Source organism: Cyclopterus lumpus, chromosome 9 (assembly GCF_009769545.1).
Source record: "Cyclopterus lumpus isolate fCycLum1 chromosome 9, fCycLum1.pri, whole genome shotgun sequence".
In the NCBI taxonomy this organism is placed as follows: Eukaryota; Metazoa; Chordata; class Actinopteri; order Perciformes; family Cyclopteridae; genus Cyclopterus; species Cyclopterus lumpus.
Window position 1 is genome coordinate 6,662,590 of NC_046974.1, and position 22,423 is coordinate 6,685,012.

At 44.1% G+C, this 22,423-nt stretch overlaps 1 protein-coding gene across 1 annotated transcript; it reads right to left on the reverse strand.

Annotated features, from left to right (window-relative positions):
- Positions 1 to 275: 275 nt before the first annotated feature.
- Positions 276 to 21,180, reverse strand: LOC117736783 (calcium-binding protein 7). Its single transcript, XM_034542336.1, has 5 exons — positions 21,072 to 21,180; positions 4,676 to 4,819; positions 4,454 to 4,566; positions 1,834 to 1,984; positions 276 to 406 (listed from the first exon to the last, which is right to left on the reverse strand). The coding sequence occupies exons 1-5, from the start codon at positions 21,178 to 21,180 to the stop codon at positions 276 to 278; spliced, it is 648 nt and encodes a 215-aa protein (XP_034398227.1).
- Positions 21,181 to 22,423: the final 1,243 nt, after the last annotated feature.

Here is a 22,423-nt window from a genome sequence, read left to right on the forward strand (position 1 = left end):
CCATACTGAATGCAACACTGCTCAAATGCACATAGCTAATGAATACTAAATATTGTATTAAGAAGAGAGTGATATGTATATAATTCCTGCACATGTAGTGTCCCGTAACTCCAGTTATTCTGCAGTCGTATGCCGGCGGGTTTTTACAGCTGCGTGATTGTCTGTGTTTGTTGTTGTTGTTGTTGTTCTCTTTTATTTATTTTGTTAGCTTGATCTCTTCAGTCATCTGTAAGGCAGCCTTTGGGTGGTGGTCAAGGCTGAAGATACCGCCGCTCCTATTTCATGCCGCTCCGCAGCACCTGATTGGCTGCGATGAGCATGACGCTGATGATGAAAGCGATGGCGAAGGCGCATATCAGGCTCTTGCGCACGCAGGTTTGCTTGACATGCTGCGTCGGGCTGGAAGCTGGAAGGGGGGTGGGGGGGGGGGGAGGAAAAACATTACCTGAAGGTCTATTCAATCAGGTGTTATTTAATGCTTGAAAGCCATCTTGATTCCGAATGAAAGAGCTCGTCACAAAGCGTTGACAATTACACAAACACAATTATAAAAAAAAGGGGGAGAACTGCCGGGGAAGTTTGTTTTCACATCTGTACGCAGCGTTTCTGCATCCAGATTGAAATGTTGTTTGCCGTTTTGGATCAACAAGCACACGGATCGGCGCCTGACTGGCATTTTAAAAGATGCTCAAAAGACCAGCGCTCCGAGAAAAAGTTGAAGAATGCCCTGCAGAGCAGCGTTGGACCCAAGATATGAAATTGAAATAGACACTTTCATATCTATTGTATCTTGTGTTTTTTATATTCCTTGTGTTTTTTTCTTTTCTTCCAAGATTGATTTTAACTTCAGTAATGACCTCCAGCGGTCATTTCCTCTCTGAGAAAAACAGCTCATGATTTTTGAAAACAAAAAAATATGTTCGCTATGTAAATCGTGGAATTGTGAAATGATGGTTCAATAATCAGTAAAACTACCCTTTTAGATAAATGATCACATAACATGATCCAGTTTTTCATACGGTGAGCGGCAGGAACACATTGTGATCTATTGAGCTCCTTATGGGAGCAACTGGTATCGGGGCTCCATCAAGTTCTTGACGTGAGGAATTATAAAAAGGAGAAATCTGTATTGTGTTAATCGAAAAGACATTATTGGTAATATATTGTCTGTAATCATGTCTGTAATCATAGTGACACAATGTCTGCGTCACTATAATTAGACATGCTCTGTTCAATACATTGCAACTGGGAAGTGTTGATCAGGTTTACTGGACCTCTATCACTTCCATACATAATATTTATATATGTATGTATATATATATATATATATTTTTTTTTATATATAACAATATAACCCAATATAACCCATTTTAGAGCAGATAGCCTGCTCTAAAATGTCCTTCCTATGAAAGTTATTTAGTATAAAATGACTCTGCCCAAATGCTCGCTCACATAAACAATAGAAAATAACTCTGGATTTTACTATCAGTGAATTCTACAACCTTTACGAGCTCACGGCTTGAATAATTGCTATTTAAGATACATTTAAAAAAAGCATCCGCTTATTTACAGACGTCTCTTTTGAAATGTAAGTCTAAGACTAAGTAGGTCACAATAATGTCTCTCAATGTGGTCGCAGCCGAAGATCAAAAGGAAATTTAGTCAAACTCAACGGCGGTTAAGATGCAACATAACCGCAATGTTTAATTCCAACGTTGACTTTTGTAGCATGACATCATCTTTTGTAGCATGACATCATCTTTTGTAGCATGACATCATCCGCTGCACATGAACAGCAGTAGCCTGTGAAAGTAGACAAGGGTTCTTCCTTACTGTCTATATCCACCTGGCATTCATCAGGGTTTTCTATGTGGTTCTCCTCCGTCATGATGATGTTCTCGATGTCCTTCATGGAAAGGTGATCGCAGAAGGTGTCGTAGAGGAGCCTCTTCAGCTCTTCCACCGTCAACTTCTGCATGTCACACTGGAGACGGACGTAACGGAGCGTTAACTTACACCAATGCACGCACGTAACACACCCACGTAACACACACCCACGTAACACCCACGTAACACACACACACGTAACACACACACGTAACACACCCACGTAACACACCCACGTAACACACACACACGTAACACACACACGTAACACACACACGTAACACACACACACGTAACACACCCACGTAACACACACACACGTAACACACACACACGTAACACACACACGTAACACACACACGTAACACACACACGTACCACACACACACATAACACACCCACGTAACACACACACGTAACACACCCACGTAACACACCCACGTAACACACCCACGTAACACACACACACGTAACACACACACGTAACACACACACGTAACACACACACGTAACACGCACACACGTAACACACACACACGTAACACGCACACACGTAACACACACACACGTAACATGCACACACGTAACATGCACACACGTAACACACACACGTAACACACACACGTAACACACACACACGTAACACACACACGTAACACACACACGTAACACACACGTAACACACACACACACGTAACACACACACACGTAACACGCACACACGTAACACACACACACGTAACACACACACGTAACACACACACGTAACACACACGTAACACACACACACACGTAACACACACACACGTAACACGCACACACGTAACACACACACACGTAACACACACACGTAACACACACACGTAACACACACGTAACACACACACACACGTAACACACACACACGTAACACGCACACACGTAACACACACACACGTAACATGCACACACGTAACATGCACACACGTAACACACACACGTAACACACACACACGTAACACACACACATGTAACACACACATGTAACACACACACGTAACATGCACACACGTAACACACACACACGTAACACACACACGTAACACACACACACATAACACACACGTAGCACACACACACACGTAACACACACACGTAACACACACACATAACACACACACGTAACACACACGCATAACACATGGAGAGGCTGTGAACAATAACGGATTAAATAGCTGCGCATGGAAAAGATTTCTAGACACTGTACATTTAATCAGCTTATAGAAATATGACAAACATATTTTTTTTTTAAACATATTAAGGCAAAATAACTTTTAAACCAAGTTGACATCCAATAGAAATACAAGGCCCACAAGGTAAAATTCCCATTAGATGATTAAGTCGAGTCGCAGCATATAGAACATTTAACTTGTTTTTTTCAGTTTAAATGTTGATGTTTAAAATGCTAATATTGAATTACTTTTAATACAATAGTATGTATTTAAGAATAAAACTACTACTTTTCTCTAAACTGTTACAATTGCTTATGCATCATGTGGTGGTGGAAGAAGTAAAGTAGAAATACACTATAAAAATACTCCATTACAAGTAACAGTCCTGCATAAAGAATTTCACCCGAATAAAAAAACAGCAGAATTATCAACAAAGCGTATGTAAGATATCCAAAGTGTGTATTGCCCCTGTCCTATTATTATTATTATTATACTATATATATTAGATAATTGGATTGCAGCGTGGTTACCGATGCGTTACTGTATGATATATTAACCTACATTAATAGCAATGCATTCTATTGTGTCAGACACTTGTGTGTTTTGTATGTAAAATTGTTTTCTTTAGCCGTTACATGAATTCAATGTAAATAAAATAAAAAATCAATCTATTTTTGCCTTAGTTCTATATTTCACCTCTAGCGTTGTGTAAAAGTAGAGCCAATCCAGGATCCGTGTTCCTCATTTTCTGCTCAGGAGGCTGCGTGTCATCAATCCAGCCGCACATGCTCGATAATACTATTCTGTTATATAATATGTGCAACAGTCTCTTGGGTTTTTCTTGACTCCCCCGGCAGGTGTCTCTGGTTATGAATATCTTTCCGTACTCTGACTGCACCAAGAAGAATTCCCACAGATTCCTTTCACACTCGATTTGGAGCCTCACTTTCTGACAGCCGCTCGGGCCGCTGTCATCACGCGTAACCACAACAAAGGAGGCTTAGCCAACGAGTGCCATCCCATTAACTTCACCCCGCTGTCAAAGGGAGCAGTCGATCATCTAATGAGGCGTCTGTAAATACATTTATATCTATTTTACATAAAAAATGACTTTAATGTTCTAAGTAATAAGACGGTCGCCACACGAGGAACGCGGGTTCTCCAGGGAATCCACACTTCTCCAAGATTTAAATCGGCCCATTAACAACCCAGTTAACAACCCAGTGCATGCGGCAATTAAAACCGCTTTTTTCCCTTTTTTTTAAAGGCGCACGGTGGCAGAGGCCAAATGTTTGGTACAGCCGCCGTCTATTTCTCTTTTCTAATGGGCAGAAAAACGACTGAATAATAAGCACCTTCCAGAATACGGAGTCAAAGTCGGTGCCGTTGAACTTATCTGGCAACCCGGCTGCCGTCAGCTTTGGGCCCAGAAGCGTGACAAACTCCTCAAAGTCCACCTGGCCGTCGCCTGCGAAGAAAAAGAGGAACAGTTGTTGTTTATTGTCGCTGTTTTTATTTTTTTTAACCAGTCCAGTTTTGTGTGGGCAAATAAAATCCCAGCTGTTTGTTTGCCTCACCGTCCATGTCCAGTCTCTGAATGATGACTTCCAGCTCCACCTCGTTTGGCATGTAGCCCAGGGAGCGCATGGCCATTCCCAGCTCCTGCTTTGAGATGAACCCATTCCCATCACGGTCAAACACTTTAAAGGCCTCGCGGATCTCTGCAGAGAAAACACACACACACACACACACACACACACACACACACTGAGCTGAAGTCTTACGGCTGAGCAGGATATGAAAGTGGGAAATGTTCCACGCACCAAAGACACATTTGTTATGCCGCATCAGTGCTTGAGTCATAGTTATATGAGGGTTGGCAGCTCAGGAGAACACATTCCACCAGTAAAATGACAAAAGAAAAGGAGCCAAAATAAGATAAATACCCTTAAACAAAGCGCTGAGATCAGGACACAATTTACACATTATAAAGTAATACTCTCTGATCTATTTAAATTTGATGGGGATGAATAAAAACCTATGAAGTCTTATTTTTGCTACACTGCCAAAATCTCTAAAAAGATGTAGTGCCAAAAATAACCTTTACAAGAACATGTCTTCTCAAACAAGGTGTGGGAAGTGTAATATTCTGGCGCTTGGTATTTTCCCATCTGTACTATCGTTTCTTAGAAAGGAAGGCAAATGAATGACAAAACAGATGATATGATACCAAGTATTTGAAACAATTACTGTCAACTCCAAAGTAGTGCTGAAGCCCTCATATTACCATCCACTGAAAAGCTGATTTTAAGATGGCCCAAAACACACAGTGTTTGTGTAAAATGTTATGCGGGTGGTGATGAATATCTAATGAATGTAATATTGTGTTTAAGAATATATAATAGCCAAAGGCGGTCAGAAATGAGTAGCTTAAATAAATCATCTGGGTTTTTTTTAACACAGTTAATGTTATGGATGGATGGATCACTATGGGCACACACCCAGGGGCCCAAAGTGTCAGGTACAGGTCTTAAAGAGACACGTACCAACCAGAAGGAGACTCAAAATGACCACAAAAAGACTATAAAGACACAAAAACAACTGCAAAGAGACACAAAAGTATACGACAAAGTGAAACTAAGAGATGTAAAACAAGCAATAAGGTCTGTGCGTCTTGCTTGATGTCGGGGACGTGGAGGGCCCGTTTCCAGGGGGCCAGTACCTGTGATAACAGTTGCGTAATCGCTCCTGGGGTTCTCGAGGGAACGTTCTAAAGTCGAATAAACTACCTTCAGGGTCTCTTTGTTGGGAATGTCGTGTGGGTCATTCGTTGAGCCGGTAATAACGGCGGTTAATAAGAAGCATCAAAGTGTGAGGTTTTCATTCATTAAGTGTGTTCACGTCTCCTCACACACTGCCATGTTGACTCTCACCGACGCTGTCCAGTCACACTCCCATACTCCTTCCGAAGCTTCTCGACCTCGAGAAGAACCAACTTGACTCATAAGTGATAGAAAACGATGAATATCCATTTGACTTCATGGGAGTGCAATACTAAACGAATGAAGAGCCCCTTTAACATAACCTGAGAATGGGACTGCGTTCCATGGAGTAACGTCATTAGCAGCAGAAACCGCAGAATAGTTATTAATGGAGATGAACAGAAGAACACATATAGAACCATAGACAATTCTCAGCAAAATAAAATCCAATAAAGACGCCCGATTAGCACATAAGGAGCAGAGCAGGAGATGAATCTTAATATGGAGATGATACGAGATGATACCAGAAGGAAATCTTCAGAAAATCTTCATGTTAAATCTGTAATCTCTCTAATCTGTTGGAACTCTGTCATTTAAATAGCCAATGCGAGAGTCACGATGTGCCCCGTGTGATGAGATTCAGGGGATTACGGCGTTTTGTTTTTTTTTCGGAGGAAAGAATGGTTAAAGTTTTTAAATGGAGGGGAAAAAAAATAAACAAATGTAGAGCGGGTTTTGAATGAATGATGTAAAACAACAAAAAAAATGAGCTGAATGTTGTTGCTAAATAATGCACAGCGTTTCCGTTGCACAACTGAGTGACGGTCACAATAACTACCCATCGAGGTGGGCAAAAAAATAAGAATTCACATTTGAATCTAAATTAACTTTTACACTCTAAATTGACAGCCAATTTGCTGTTGTTAAATCACTTAAAGTGTCATACCCCAACAAACAAACAAAAAAGTGTCAGAGCCTGCCGAGCCTCGGGGGGGGGGGGGGGGGGGGGGGCAAAATCAGCAGCGCGACAGGCCGAGACAAACGTGTCAGCTGTTCGGCCACGGCAGAAAAACGGCGTGTCATTCGATGTGTCGCGGGGGGCCTTCGGGAACCCGGCTCGTCGTAATCGAGCGCAGAACCGACGCCGTGCCACGGGCACTGGACGTGGGTACAATCATGTAGCGCAATGGATTACGTCCGGCCACGCAGGTTATGAAACCCAGCAGCTTTTTTTTTTTAAAAACAATTTCCCCTAACAAAATGTCTTAGTTTGAGTCATTGAGAGCCTCCAGCTGTATGTGTGTGCGTGTCGTTCCCTGGATGTGATCCTATTGTTTATAGAATAGCAAAACCTCAGTCTCCATCTGAGGTCCCCCTGCTCCATCTGTTTACTTTAGAAAAAGACGGGCTTTCCATTACAAGAAGAAGAAAAAAAGAAAAACATTCAGCTGCCGAGGCGAACGCGCTCTTAAAGAATGTGCCAACGCCGTTTGAGGAAGTGCTCCGTCTCCACCGAAAGCTTTTATGTCACGATCGAGGGCCAAGGTGAAGCAAAAACATCCCGACGTGTGTTTATCGTATATGCATTTTGTTTGTGTTGCGTTGTAATGAAACGGCACTCTGTATTCTGTCAAATGGTTTGTGTCACAAAAAAAAAAAATATATATATATATATATATATCATCAAAAAGGCCTCGATATCGAGACAAACAGAGGGCCCACTAGAATGTACCGACACACCGTATACCGTAATTAATCCTTTCTCCTTTTTGACGTCGTCCAGATCGAGCGCTACCCCTTTGGGAGTGTATCCGCCTCGATTGTCCTCACGGAGACGAGTGCATGTTCTTCCATTTTCAATTTACTCGGTGAGCCCAAAGAATGGTGCATTATCCACACGGGTGCTCCCACAGTGACTCTATTGTAATTTAGAAAACTGTCACTTTTTTTTATTTTTATAAATGCTCTCTCTCTCTCTCTCTCTCTCTGATTGTGAATAAATGCTTTGGCGAAAATGAACAAAAAACTGAATTGTTATGATATTGGTGTCGGCCTGAATTATTCTGTTTCACTACCAGTCATGTGGCCTTGAAATAAATGGATTTAAATACTAGGCACTCGTAATTAAAGCAATTGAACCTGCGTGTTCCCAAATCAAATTACAGAGAGATAACAAAACAACAACGAACAAAGCTTGTGTCATAAAGGTACGCCAACACAGTAAGTGGGCACTGAGTAATTAAAGTAATTCAAATAAAATGTGACTTCTTTTTGAACTATTGAAACTGGCATAAATGCCATCCATGTAATGAACCTACCTTTCCCTTTTTAAATTAGACCGTCACGGCCTCTTGTTCCTTATTTCTCCGGTCTCCTTCACACGACAGCAATCCCACGTCCGGGTTCCACTGCGTTTTTACTTTCGTACCTTTTTTTTATTGATATAAAACGTGTCATTTTTAGAAGACGCATGCATCTTCAACTCGTTTCTCGGAGACCAGGGGTGGGGGGGGGGCGGACGGCGTGAATGCATCGGTTGAAAGCGTGCGGCGATATTTGCTTTGATGGTTCGAGAGGTGCTCGTTGGCCTTCAAAAGACGCGATGCCAATGCGGTTCCCCCGCGGGGAGATCTGACACAGGATGAAAAGCCGTGTGCGGAGAGAGCCGAGCATCTGAAGCTGAGCCTCCCACAAGAGAAAGGTGCATCGTGTTGTACATCAATGAACTGCAGCGGATGTGTGAACTGTACGCAGCACTAGACTGAAGCCGGGAGTCACTTGGAAACGGAGCCGATTCATGGAGACAAACAGGAAGAGGCTTAGATTCACGGCGATGTCAAGGGAGGGGGGGGGGGGGGGCCCAAACGACGTCCACTTTCATCGCAACGGTTTCCAAAAGACACAGAGACGGAGTGAACGCGAGATTTTTAAGAAATGTCGTCATCTCCGGGTGTTTAAAAAAGATTTTAAAAAGTAATCGTTAGAAAATGGGCGAAATGCACGCTCCTCGTCCTCGCAGAAAAGGCAGCGCACCACATGGGAAATATTCGCAGGGATGTTCTCGAGGCATGCCTGGAGCAAAGCTTTTCAACCCCCCCCCCCCCCCCCCCCCCGCTTTTTTTCTGGCTAAATTTAGCATCAGAGGGAAAAACTTTTGCTAATTACGCGCGGTGCACTTTGAGCAGAACAGGAGCAATGCCGGGTCTTTTGTAGCGGGGAAGTGTCCGTGAATGTAATCCAGGGTCTGGTCTGTGTTTTTCCGGGATAGAAATCCTCTTAACCTCCGACACAGACCTGCATGTGCTTAGGGCTGCTTTGGATCGGTAATTGCAGCTCACCCACTCTTTATGTAAGACCTTATCAGTGTGAGAAAAACACTGCTGTGTGTGTGTGTGTGTGTGTGTGTGAACCTTAGGCAACTATTTTTAAACACCCATAGCAACCATAATCCATCTTTAGCTGGATACGGGCCGACTTGGGCACCAGGAAGATTTCAATATTACCATAACAGGCTTCTAATAAGTCTCAGGCGTATTCATAAGGGGTATATATATACGGCAGAGTGTAAGTCATCTGTGTCTTACGGAAAGATCCCATCTCTGGGTTTGGACCGAGCCTCCTCCCCCATTATGAAATGTGAAGCGCGTAAACCTCGCCAATGCAACACTGCCGCGACCACAGGGAGGAAAGTTGAAAAGGTCGAGGTGCTTTATCCGCAATAAGCAAAAAAATCCCCGGGATGACTTTTTTAAAGGATTGAAATCGGTGAAAGGTTGTGAAATGTTAGCCCGTCTACGTCGTTCATTTCTGGTTTTTATTTTTTCCAGCGGGGAGAAAAATTCATTGATCTGTCTTATTTTTTTTCAAATCTTCAAGTTCTCATCATCCATGAGACGGGGGGGGGGGGGGGGGGGGGGGGGGTTAATACCCACTCGGCGAAAAACCCTTGAAAAGCCCCTCAAACGAAGGTCAGAAGTGAACAATCAAAAGCCTCCGCTCGGCTCATCCAACACTCCCTCATCAGTTCCACCACGTTACCCGAAACGCACTCGCTTATGGGTCTCGTTTCTCTTCCCTTCCGGATCTTGTTATTGTCTGGTGTCGACGACTTTGCACAATTGTTCATCAAAGGGAGGAAATATTACCAAGAACCTTCACCTTCCATAACTCATCACAGTTAATTTCACAGGTAATAAAGTCCGCTGGATCCTCTCCATCGTGGCAATCGATCAAAATGTGAATAAATGACTTTAACCGACCCGACAACCGTAATCACAGCTCTTCGTGGTACTCTCCGCTAAATTACACCGCATGTTTTACATCAACGTCCAACTTGGCAAGGAAGGATGTCATGATTACAGGAACTGATTAACTGAGAAGCTGTTGCTATGATCTGAATGTCAGAGAGACTACATCAGGTGGTCGCATTGGAAAATATCAAATGCCCCGTGCAACCTTTTTTAGCGGATTTTATTTTTTTAAGTTTCTAAGCCTGCATCTCTTTGAAATACCTCCTTTTTTTTTTTAAATAGGCAATTTTGATACGTTTGTTTTTTTTCTGGCGGAGAGTTGGATGAGACGCTAATGTGAGCAGCCAATTAGCTTAGCTTAGCACAAAGACTAGAAACAGCTTGCTTGGCTCTGGTTTTTGTAGCAGATATAGCGCGTTAATCAATGAGCTTTAGAAGTGCCGTTTGGCAGATTTAGATACTGTTAAAGAAAGTAGAACGACAAAAGGTGTTACAGAGGGTTATTTATTATAATGTAATGGCCTGGCACTGTCACTCGCTGAAATCGTCTCTTGTTGCCAGGCAACTTCTCAGAATCACCAAATAATCCGGTACATAACTTGCCCTAAAACTGTGAATTATCCTTCTTTTTTGGTTACTGGTCGACAGCATTTTGGTACCTTTTTACCACGCTGTTAACTGTCTGCCGGCCGTAGCTTCACATTTATCCTATACAGACAAGTGTGGTATCAACCTTTCCGTTCAACTCTCCTCTGGAGAGCGAATATGTCCACCTTTGTGGTTTGAAGATGCATCGTGTAATACCTTGCAGCACGCTCCTCTGCTGCTGAGTCCATTACACTCTCTACATTTGCAGCAGGGCAAGAATACGTATGTGCAACATTTTTGAACGACCTGCCCAAAACTCTGAGAGCAAAGGTCGAAATAACACGGCCACCTTTTATAATCTGTAGTTTACACCTACTGGGGGCTGTGTGTTCCGTGCAGGCTTTGATAGTTTTGTTTATTGGCTTAGATCCGGGTTCCCAGAGACGAGGCTGGGAGGGAGCTCCCATTGGAGTTGCTCCACGCTCTCCTCCCGGCAAGGTAGTTTCTTGGCGGCCACATTGGACCAATCCAATCAGCAAACTATCAAAACATACAAAAACCATGGATGCATTGTTTTGAAACCCTCGGGGCAGCTCTTCTCCTTCATCCTTCCATGACGGACGAAGAGCAGACCGGACGCTACAGTGACCTCACTATCGCCTCTCGAGGAACAACCGGCATTACAAAGACGGAACCGCTAACTACAGCTACAGACCTTTAGGGGTCGGCTGTAGCTCATGGGGTAGAGCGGTCATAAAGTAGCCGGTTCGATCCCCCGCTCCTTAATAACCAAGGGTGGGTCAAATGCAGAGAAGCATTTACCCACTGGGATGAATAAAAGTGTAAATGTCTTTCTTTTCTTTCTAAGCATGCTCATTTCAGCAGATATCTCTGCTTCACAGGGCACATAGATGTCATTGACGCGACGGCAACAACTCTTCAAATTATGTTCATCTTTTTTTAATCTTTCATTACAGAACTGTGGCCATATCTGCATATTGCACCTTAAACTCAATGGAGAACCAACCACTTTGTAGTGGTTATTTCCAGAATACCATTAATTATACATTACGGTTCAATTAATAATATCATAACAAACTGCGCAACATTTCCACAAAAACCACACTCTTATAAAATAGTTTTAAACCCTTCAGAAGCGATTTCACGTGGTGGTCCCCCCCCCCCCCCCCCTCTGCTCTCACGCTTTTATCCCCATCGATGTCAAGCAGAGCTTCTTCATCTGCCTGTCTGTCTGCCTGTATGTCTGTCTGCCTGTCTGTCTGTCTGTCTGTCTGGATGGAGCTGAGTGACGGGAAGACGCACAAAAGGGAGCTTTATGACTCTCATCCCGATTAAATACGAGCAGGGTGCTTTTAATGGGTGTCCCCGGTGCAGCATGTCTGTAAGGACAGATGCAGAGAAGCTTGTCCACGCCTTTGTCTCGTCCAGACTGGATTACTGCAATGCTCTCCTCATCGGAATTTCTAACAGGAACATCCAGAGACCGCAACATATTCAGAACAGCGCTGCCAGGATCCTGTTAAGAGTCCGTAAATACGACCACATCACCCCCGTTCTGAAATCATCACACTGGCTCTCCATCCCACTCAGAATTGAGTATAAGCTCTCCCTCCTCACTCATCAGTGCATTCACGGACATGCCCCCCCAATACCTAAAAGAACTACTCACCCTCCAGACCTCCTCATTCACCCTCCCTTCTACAACCAAATACACCCTCCAAGTCCCCAGAACCAAGCTCCAAGTCCCCAGAACCAAGCTCCAAGTCCCCAGAACCAAACTCCAAGTCCCCAGAACCAAGCTCCAAGTCCCCAGAACCAAGCTCCAAGTCCCCAGAACCAAACTCCGCACTATATGGGCGATCGGGCCTTTTCCTCTGCAGCTCCGAGGCTGTGGAACACCCTCCCCGACCATCTGAGGGCCCCACAGACTGCAGAGGCTTTTAAACGTGACCCGAAAACTCTCCTTTTTAAGAAAGCTTACTGCTAAAATATCCTCTATAGGCTCTGCTTTTAAATTTATTTTAAATTCATCTTAAAATGTTCTTGTTTTAACTTTCTGCTCTGTAGCACTTTGAGATTGCTAAATATGAAGTGCAATACAAATATAATGTATTATTATTATTATTATTATTAAGGTCACCAACCCACGTGCTTTTCCAACATGGATGACGTTAATCTTCCCGTCTCGCTCGTGTCTCTTTTTTTTTGCCCTTTGTGTTTTTATCCGATGAGGATCAGAGGAGCCTCAGAGGCTTTCACTGCAGATCCATCAGCTGACCTCCACACACACCATGTCACCGTCCTGCTTTAGTGTTATGTAGATTCAAAACGAATGAATCCAAAACACCACCAAGTCAAACTCTGACAGTGAACTCCGAATACGTCGCAGGCTTCTTTTTTTTTTTTTAGGCATCGCCGTAATTGAACAATTACAGCGGCAAGTGTTGCCGCACGTCTCTCTTCTTTGTTAATAATTTAACAAAAGCCATCCGAGTTGTGAAACGATGTTTGTGAGACGTGTTGCATTGTCAAAAGGATTTGAAAGGCACACAGTGGTGAATCACTTTTTTGTTTCACTGTTATTTCACAGAGAGAACGCTTCGACGAGGAACTGTTCTTTCTTTTCCACAGGAAGGCATGAAAAGCTCTCGTCTCTGCGAGGGGAAACAAACCGTTTAGGGGATCCAATTTGAGGGTAAAACTAGATGTTTTTATTTCCATAAGAGAAACAATAATTGGACTAATTTTGTCTCCACAGGAGAGAGAGCCTTTTGCTAATAGCTGATGAATAGGAGAGTGGTTTGGTTTTGGTAAACAAACACATCTGGATCATTTGCACACTTGTGAAAACGAGCCAGCGTGTATCAAAAAATCATCTTAGCAGCATCTGTTTTTTTAAAAAAAACAAGTCGCGGTTGACCCCCTTGGAAGCTCACCCCCACAACGCCCACCGATTCTGCACCAGCGATACGTTACGTGCATCATTTCTGTCTTGCCGAGCAGATGTCGGAGTCTTTAAATACCTTCATTTGTATTCATGTAAGTATTTCCAAAGGAATGGAAGTCGACCCTCCGCCTCGGGGCGAAAGGGATGAGTCAATGTTTTCTGCTGCAGCTCCAAGTAGGAGTGGAGCAGAAAACACATCGCGATCGCCTCGCAGGCAGTTTTTTTTTGTTAAGCCGGTAGAAACGCAGCCGTGTCAGGTGGTTGTTTTTGTGAGCAGCTGTCAGTCAACGCGATTTGCAGCGTCTCCAAAATTATGAAAAAGAGGCGTGCGTTACTACCGAGGGCAAGCTATTATTTTATTTTATATATTTTTTTACGCACAGTGGAATTCAGAACATCTTGGGGAAATATTCTTGAATGCATATTTACAACTCAAGGACACGTGTGAGGTAAATATTAAAAAAATACATTTAGTCCTGTCCACAAGCCACTGCACTGACTATCAGAGTTTAGACCAACAGGCTTTTCCTTCAGTATTCTCGTGTAACGGGTTAATATATTTTGGCCGGTTTCACATTCAACCTCACATTCCTGCACCCACTGAGTTTATTTTTCTCTGACACACTTGAGCTGTGATCCAAATACATTAGTTTAGGAGGTCTATGTACTCAAAAGCCCACTTTTTGGTGGACTAATTTCATCCCTTGTGTAATGGGGCTGCACTCAACTCTGGATCAGGTGGCGAAATCGCCCGCTGCCTCCATTATTTTGAACGTGGGGAAGTGCTTTTGGGCTGCAACGTGGGGAATGATTGATTTGGAAGAAGAAAGAAAGAAAAAGAAAAAACGTTAGCCTCGGGGGCAAAAAGTTGAGAGAATCCACTTTTGGAGAAACAAATAAGAGTACATTAAAACAAGTATATTAAAGTGTCATGTGTATATTAATATACGTATAAAGCACCAATAGTTTTCCAATCCAACTGCTGTAATAGTTCATGTACAGTGGGGCAAAAAAGTATTTAGTCAGCCACCAATTGTGCAAGTTCTCCCACTCAAAAAGATGAGAGAGGCCTGTAATTTTCATCATAGGTATACCTCAACAATAAGAGACAAAATGAGAAGAAACAATCCAGAAAATCACATTTTTAAAGAATTTATTAGCAAATTAAGGTGGAAAATAAGTATTTGGTCAATAACAAAAGTTCATCTCAATACTTTGTTATATACCCTTTGTTGGCAATGACAGAGGTCAAATGTTTTCTGTAAGTCTTCACAAGCTTTTCACACACTGTTGCTGGTATTTTGGCCCATTCCTCCATGCAGATCTCCTCTAGAGCGGTGATGTTTTGGGGCTGTCGCTGGGCAACACGGACTTTCAACTCCCTCCACAGATTTTCTATGGGGTTGAGATCTGGAGACTGGCTAGGCCACTCCGGGACCTTGAAATGCTTCTTACGAAGCCACTCCTTCGTTGCCCGGGCGGTGTGTTTGGGATCATGGTCATGCTGAAAGACCCAGCCATGTTTCATCTTCAATGCCCTTGCTGATGGAAGGAGGTTTTTTACTCAAAATCTCACGATACATGGCCCCATTCATTCTTTCCTTTACACGGATCGGTCGTCCTGGTCCCCTTGTAGAAAAACAGCCCCAAAAGCATGATGTTTCCACCCCCATGCTTCACAGTAGGTGTTCTTTGGATGCAACTCTGCATTCTTTCTCCTCCAAACACGACGAGTTGAGTTTTTACCAAAATGTTCTATTTTGGTTTCATCTGACCATAAGGCATACTCCCAATCCTCTTCTGGATCATCTAAATGCTCCCTAGCAAACTTCAGACGGGCCTGGACATGTACTGGCTTAAGCAGGGGGACACGTCTGGCACTGCAGGATTTGAGTCCCTGGCGGCGTAGTGTGTTACTGATGGTAGCCTTTGTTACTTTGGTCCCAGCAGGTCATTCACTAGGTCCCCCCCCCCGTGTGGTTCTGGGATTTTTGTTCACCGTTCTTGTGATCATTTTGACCCCACGGGGTGAGATCTTGCGTGGAGCCCCAGATCGAGAGAGAATATCACTGGTCTTGTATGTCTTCCATTTTCTAATAATTGCTCCCACAGTTGATTTCTTCACACCAAGCTGCTTACCTATTGCAGATTCAGTCTTCCCAACCCGGTGCAGGTCTACAATTTTGTTTCTGGTGTCCTTTGACAGCTCTTTGGTCTTGCCCATAGTGGAGTTTGGAGTGTGACTGTTTGAGGTTGTGGACGGGTGTCCTTTATACTGATAACAAGTTCAAACAGGTGCCATTAATACAGGTAACAAATGGAGGACAGAGGAGCCTCTTAAAGAAGAAGTTACAGGTCTGTGAGAGCCAGAAATCTTGCTTGTTTGTAGTTCACCAAATACTTATTTTACCGAGGAATTTACCAATTATCTCATTAAAAATCCTACAATGTAGAATTTCCTGGATTCTTTCCCCCCATTCTGTCTCTCATAGTTGAAGTGTACCTATGATAAAAAATTACAGGCATCTCTCATCTTTTTAAGTGGGAGAACTTGCACAATTGGTGGCTGACTAAATACTTTGTTGCCCCACTGTATGTCTGGGCCTTACTGGGGGATGAGCGACCATCTCACAATGCTGGTCCTGGAGCCAACGCTGCAAGCATGACTGAAAACCAGAAGATATCAGTAATCATCTCCTTCTCAGTCTCCACCGCAAACAATACTGAATGAAATCTAAATGAAATGTGTTGTGTTTATAAATCCAGCTTTAGGGTCCGGTTGCTTCGCTTCCATTAATCCAATCGCTTCCCGTTTCAGACATCTCCGGGGGGGGTGGGGGGGAATTGACAACCCCGATCTGTGTTAGATGTGGAGACGAGGGAAAAAAAGGCCCTTTCTCTCGCCAACGAGCGTGAAACTAATGGAGAGATTTCGATTTCGATGATTGATTTCGATTTCAATTTCGGCAGACGGTCACAACGCGAGCTTGAAATGCTCCTCGGGAGATTTTGTGACGGGCCGGGCCTGGGAAACACTGGTATGTGCCCTTGACAATGATTAAGAGACCTTAATTAAGACCTTCAGGCCCAACCAAACACACCAGAGCTGGAAAAACAAAAACACGTGTCATTAAACATGTTTATGGATGTAAATCCATAATTCTGGCGTACATTGAGGTTTTCTTCTGATATTCTGGTTCCTGTGTCAAATATGATCAATTCCCCTTGTCTGCTTCTCTTATTCTGTTTGTATTTTTTTTTTCTGCATTTGTGTGATATGAGCAAGAATAACGAACATTTAGATTTTTTTTTTGATTTTTTTTAATGAATTTAATTTTACATCTGTGGCTTCTACTACTTTCCCTAATAAATGATGTTTCCTGGTTTTAAAGCATAACGGCGAATAACCCTTTTTTTGTTAATCATTTCCAGCAGCTCGCTCGTTGCACGTTGAATTAATTAATTTACCTTTTTTAATATCAGCATGTTGTGAATAAATTCTATTTTCATTTAGAAATTAATAAAGGCGTTTTGAGGAAATCTGTCTGCAACAAGGAAACGGTTCGCCGAAGACATTGGGATTTGTATCATTCTATGACAATAACACATGTTATACGACTAAAGGAAAGAGAGCAGATTTGAACTGGAGCGATGGATGAACTGGCCTGACCTTCACGGGAAGGATGCGACCATTCTGATCCGGCCTTATCTTTTGCTTTGTGTGTCGACAGGAAACTTCTGGCGCCCGTTTAACAAGAGCTCCACTCTGGGACCCGTTACAAATACTTTAAGCTCGGCCCCGGGACGGTTCTGAAGTCGGGCTGCTGTTGGGCAGTGTGGAAATGGCTGCCCACTTAATTCCACCTGCAGTGATATTGACACTGAGCTCTGTGTGTGTGTGTGTGTGTGTGTGTGTGTTTTCAGTGGTGGAGGAGGTCTAAACTATATCAAGCTCCGGTAATATGGCCAACAGTTATTATTTTTGTTCCGTCCCTCTTGTGTAGGAGGGGAAATGGAGAATGTGGAGCCTGATGTGGAGTGTTGAATGCATGCTTGCATTGTTGTGCCCTCCCCCCTCCCCATTCCCACACCTATACCTTATACACACACACACACGCACACACACACACAGAGGATGAAAACTAGCGTTTTGTTCTAATTATAGCTTTGACAGCCTTCTCTGGCCGTATAGTTTGGTGCCACTGGTCCAATCCCTGCGGTGTCCAAAACAGTAATTGAAAATGGCCGTGCGAGTAGTGTTTGAGCCACCTGTGCTTATACATGCACTCACACACACACACACACACACACACACACACACACACACACACACACACACACACACACACGCGCGTTCACTAATGTGCTTTTTCGTTTCAGTGTCAAATCCCCGTCTCTCTGTATGTGACACTTCCAGGCAATCCACGCCCGCCTCTCAAGAGATGAGCACGGTGACGAGAAGCAAACCGGCCGCTCAGGATTAATGAATTGATATCATGATTTTAAAAATGATTGACTTCTACCGCTTTCTGCCATCTGGGAAGCACAAGGACATTGTGTTCTGTTGAAATTGGCTTTACTTCCTCTGGGTTTTGGGGGTCTGAGAGATCCTACTGCTGCATGTATATATAATTATTATATTTGCAGAATGTTCGCATTTTAAATGTTTCCTTCCGCTCTTCTGACTTTTATTAAATACCATTATATTCAACGATTTGAAGTGGAAAACCCTTCCACATGTTGCTGTTACCTTCATTAAATCTGCAAGCTTTGTATGAAAGCATTGTTATCACAGCAAAGAAATGCTTGAATGGCATGTTTCTCCAAAACATAATAAAAATTATAAAAAAAGGAGAAAGTCAACAATAGTTACCAGGCCACGCAGACACAGGACTTTAACCCAGGAGACCGCTGTGTGAAACCAAGTGTGCGCGTGTTACGTAACTGTATAAGAAAATATAATAATATCCATTGTATTTAACCATGTTTTACAGCTGACCCAAAGCAGAAGTAATAGTTGGAATCATTTAAAAATAAAGCATATAACACACTGTTTAGTATGTTTTGAAGGGGGGCCTGGACCCTTCAGGAAGTGTCTAAATCACAGCAGAAATGAACTAAATGAAATAAGTGCAATAAGGAGGTGTGTGTATCATGCAACATGACATTTCTTTTGGAGGTAAAAATGCGTTGTGATGCCAGCTGCTCGCTCGCTTGTAGCACTAGTAATATGACAACGGCAAAGGCAACCGACAAGCTCATCAAAATATAGCAGAAAGCAGAAATCGTGTCACTTTCTTTCGCTGTTATCCAACAAAACCAATCAGCCCTGTCTCGTTTTGTTTTCGCTCCCATTTTGTGAACCTCACTCTTGACAACAGCATTCGATCTCCTCGGCGACACACACACATGCCTTTAGAAAAAAAAAAAAAAAAGGTCTGCCTCTCTCACAACCTGCAAGACATCCCTCACACGGGGATCACTAATGCTCTACCGCAGCTGGAAAAGGGAGCCGCTGTTAACTGTGCGTCACCTCGGGGCTTTTCCTGTTCGCCACCGCAAAGCCTCGGTGGCTTCTCCACTCAAAGTGCCACGATGAGTTGAGCTGCGGAGCCCAAGAGGAGCACTTTGTCTTGAGCGGAGTGTTGGGCACGCAAGTGGGTTCGACTAACTGGAGCCACAGTGACGCGCTTGTCTGTTTGTTGCAACCGAAGCTGACCGTAAATTATAGTGGGGAGGGTGACGAGGAAACTGAGATTCCTCACCAAAAAGCATCTTTTTTTCAAGTCAATAACAAAAAAAAGTTTTTTAAAAAAAGATTGAAATATATATATATATATAATATTTTTCCCTGTGCATCCATCCATCTAATATACAGTATGTCTGCCACGCGAGGTCTCTGTACACTGGAAATCGAGTGATGGTGCGTTATGGTGGTGGGCATGACATCGTGCAAAGATCGCTTTTGACACTGACATGTTGACACTTGTCTTTTTATCCCAGACTCAGTTTAATGGCTGTCAAAGATAACAGAAGAAGGAGAAAGAAGAAAATGGCACCTCCAAAAGCAGCCTGATCTATCCTGGACCCCAGATGGCCGAGGCCGTTCACTGAACACCTTTTCGGGAGTTGAAACTAAATTCATATTTGGCCTCGTCTCCTAATTATCTTCAACTTCTGCACTGAATGTGCCCGCCGACTGTGATGCGAGATTTAAACCAGTGTGACACCAAGGAGTGTGTGGCTGTGTCATTGTGGGGTACATTCCTGGTTCAATTCACAGTCTATTTTTGATTCCTCCCCGGGATATTCTGCACCAGCGTCCACTGACGGTTCCCTACGAGTCCCAGCTCGTCTGCAATTCAATCGAAGCCTTATCGGATATACTTTTAAAAACATGTGTGCACACGTGATCTCCCCTAGATCTGTACACATGCAGACCAGTCAGATCCGCATGCGTCCCCACATTCTTTGCCTCACAATGTTTGCATTATTGAAAAAAAAAAAAAAATGTAACAAGGACGAGAGGCGCACTGATCAAATCCCTCTGCAGGGATCGTACATCTGCTGCCGCACTAAGGACACGGGCAACTACGCAAGAACTTACTCGCTCTGGGACTCTATGCGGCCGCTGGATGATGGTGTGCTCTAGGCATGAATATTCTCAGGAAAGGAAGAAGAAGAAGAAGAAATGACACCCTGTGAAGATGCTTCTTTTGGCAGACAGTGATGTGGAGGTTGAATTGTCTACATTGATGCAGAGAGATTAGTATTATTTCATTATATCAAGAGATGTCGGTTGAAGCGTTTAGCATAACAGAAAATATGTGTGGAAAGACTTAATGGACCAGTGAAACTGGGCTTCCGTGAACCAAATGTCGAACCCAAGAGCTTCTGCTTCTAGAGCCGAAGCATCGTGGCTTTCCCCGAAGAAGCAACACTTTGACAGAAAGGGTGCAGGGACGCAATTGTTTCATTCACCAAATCGGCTCCACACCGGAGCACAAATATGTGACCAACCCTCTGGAATGAGCTGCAAATCTATATTCCCAATCAATGAAAGAATAATTGGAACAAGATAGCTGATCTGAGAGTAACACTGATAACAAAGTGGGTGATTAGTTTTGCACTCTCTCTCATTCATATATCAACATCAGGAAAGGGTGGGGGGGTGGGGGGTCTTCCAAAAATAAATACCAAACCCTAAAACAGGCCTGTCTATAAGCTGTAAACATCTCTTTTCACATCTGGATCTCCAAAGCGCTGTCCAAGGTGCTGACCGCGTGTGAGCTCCACCGACGGGGAGTGTGACCACACATACACCGACACTGCGTGAGCCATGTCGTGAATACCCCCCCCCCCCCCACCCCCCCGGGGTTGCGCGCAAACAGGTAACGCGTCTCACCTTCAACTTCGTCTTCGGGCAGGTTCACCGGGGCGCCGTAGGAGAGGAGGTCGGGGATGGTGCAGATGCCCCGGTACATCAACGAGGAGGTGACTGCCCGCATCGGCATGACTGCGACCTTTGGTGGCCACCTGCGCCCTCGTCATACAGAGATGTCTAAGGAGAGGTTCCCAACTTCCCCCCCACGGTCACCGAGGGAACGGAGAAGCGAGTCCATGGATGGGTGGGGGGGGGGAGGGTGGGGGGGGGGAGGGTGGGGGGGGGGTGAGGTGGGCGGCGGTGGATACCGCAGCGTGTCCGCTGAAATTTCGCTTTTCGGTCAATGACTGAGGGAATTCAATGTCGGGTGGCTTACCTCATTGCAGTTGGGTTATTTTGTTTTTCTCTCTCTCTCTCGCGAAATGATACGCGAAGTCACTCAAATAAAAAATAATAAAACAACTACCTCGGGCCGAGACAATGCGCACATATATACATCACCACCAAGCAGGACAAGCTCCACATCTGCAGGTGTAGACGGCAGGCTGACTTGGAGCGCATCAATCCACCGGGTTTCTATACGTGTTTTTCCGGGTCTCCGGCGTTTTGTTTGCTGAGAGCAAATCTGATGCATCCACTTGTTGGATACCGCGCGCTCTCTCTCTCTCTCTCTCTCTCTCTCTCTCTCTCTCTCTCTCTCTCTCTCTCTTGACGCACTCGCGTCCTCGGGATCCGGCGGCCACCTTCACATAATCCACAGAAACACGGCGTGCCACGCTTTAAGAAGATGGATGAAGAATGATCGCCTTAAAATGTATATCTAAACGTTGTCTCCTTGAAGGGTGCGAAAGGATGGAGGCGCGTGCCCGTCACCTCAAAGGCAGCAGTTTGCTCGCTCGCTCTTAATTGCTCATGGGTGTAGGGTAGAGGGGGGGGGGGGGGGGGGGGGGGGGGGGCGTTGCGATCCAGTTGTTCCATCCTCAGCGGAGAGGGGGGGAATGAAAGAGTGCTTTCCCGTCTCACTCCCGTCACTCTGTTTCTCTCGCTTACATACGTCTGCACATATGGGTGGAGGCATTCCCTCCCGCATAACACACAAACACACCCCCTCAGTGAAAACCTCCCCTACTGTTTCTCTTTCTTTCTTTCTAAACACTCTCCTCGTGCGCATTCCGGTTAGTCACCGACGCTAGACTGAGAGCATGGAGTGTGCTTGATGATCACGTGCGGTATAGGTGTACGGTTCATACCCGCCTACCGAGCCCAGGCTATAATAAACTCCATTCAACGGCCTAATTTATAATCCATAAAGCTGCTGCAGCCGCTTTAAGTTTTGCTGCCGGTCTAGTTGGCTGGAATGAGATGACATGCAG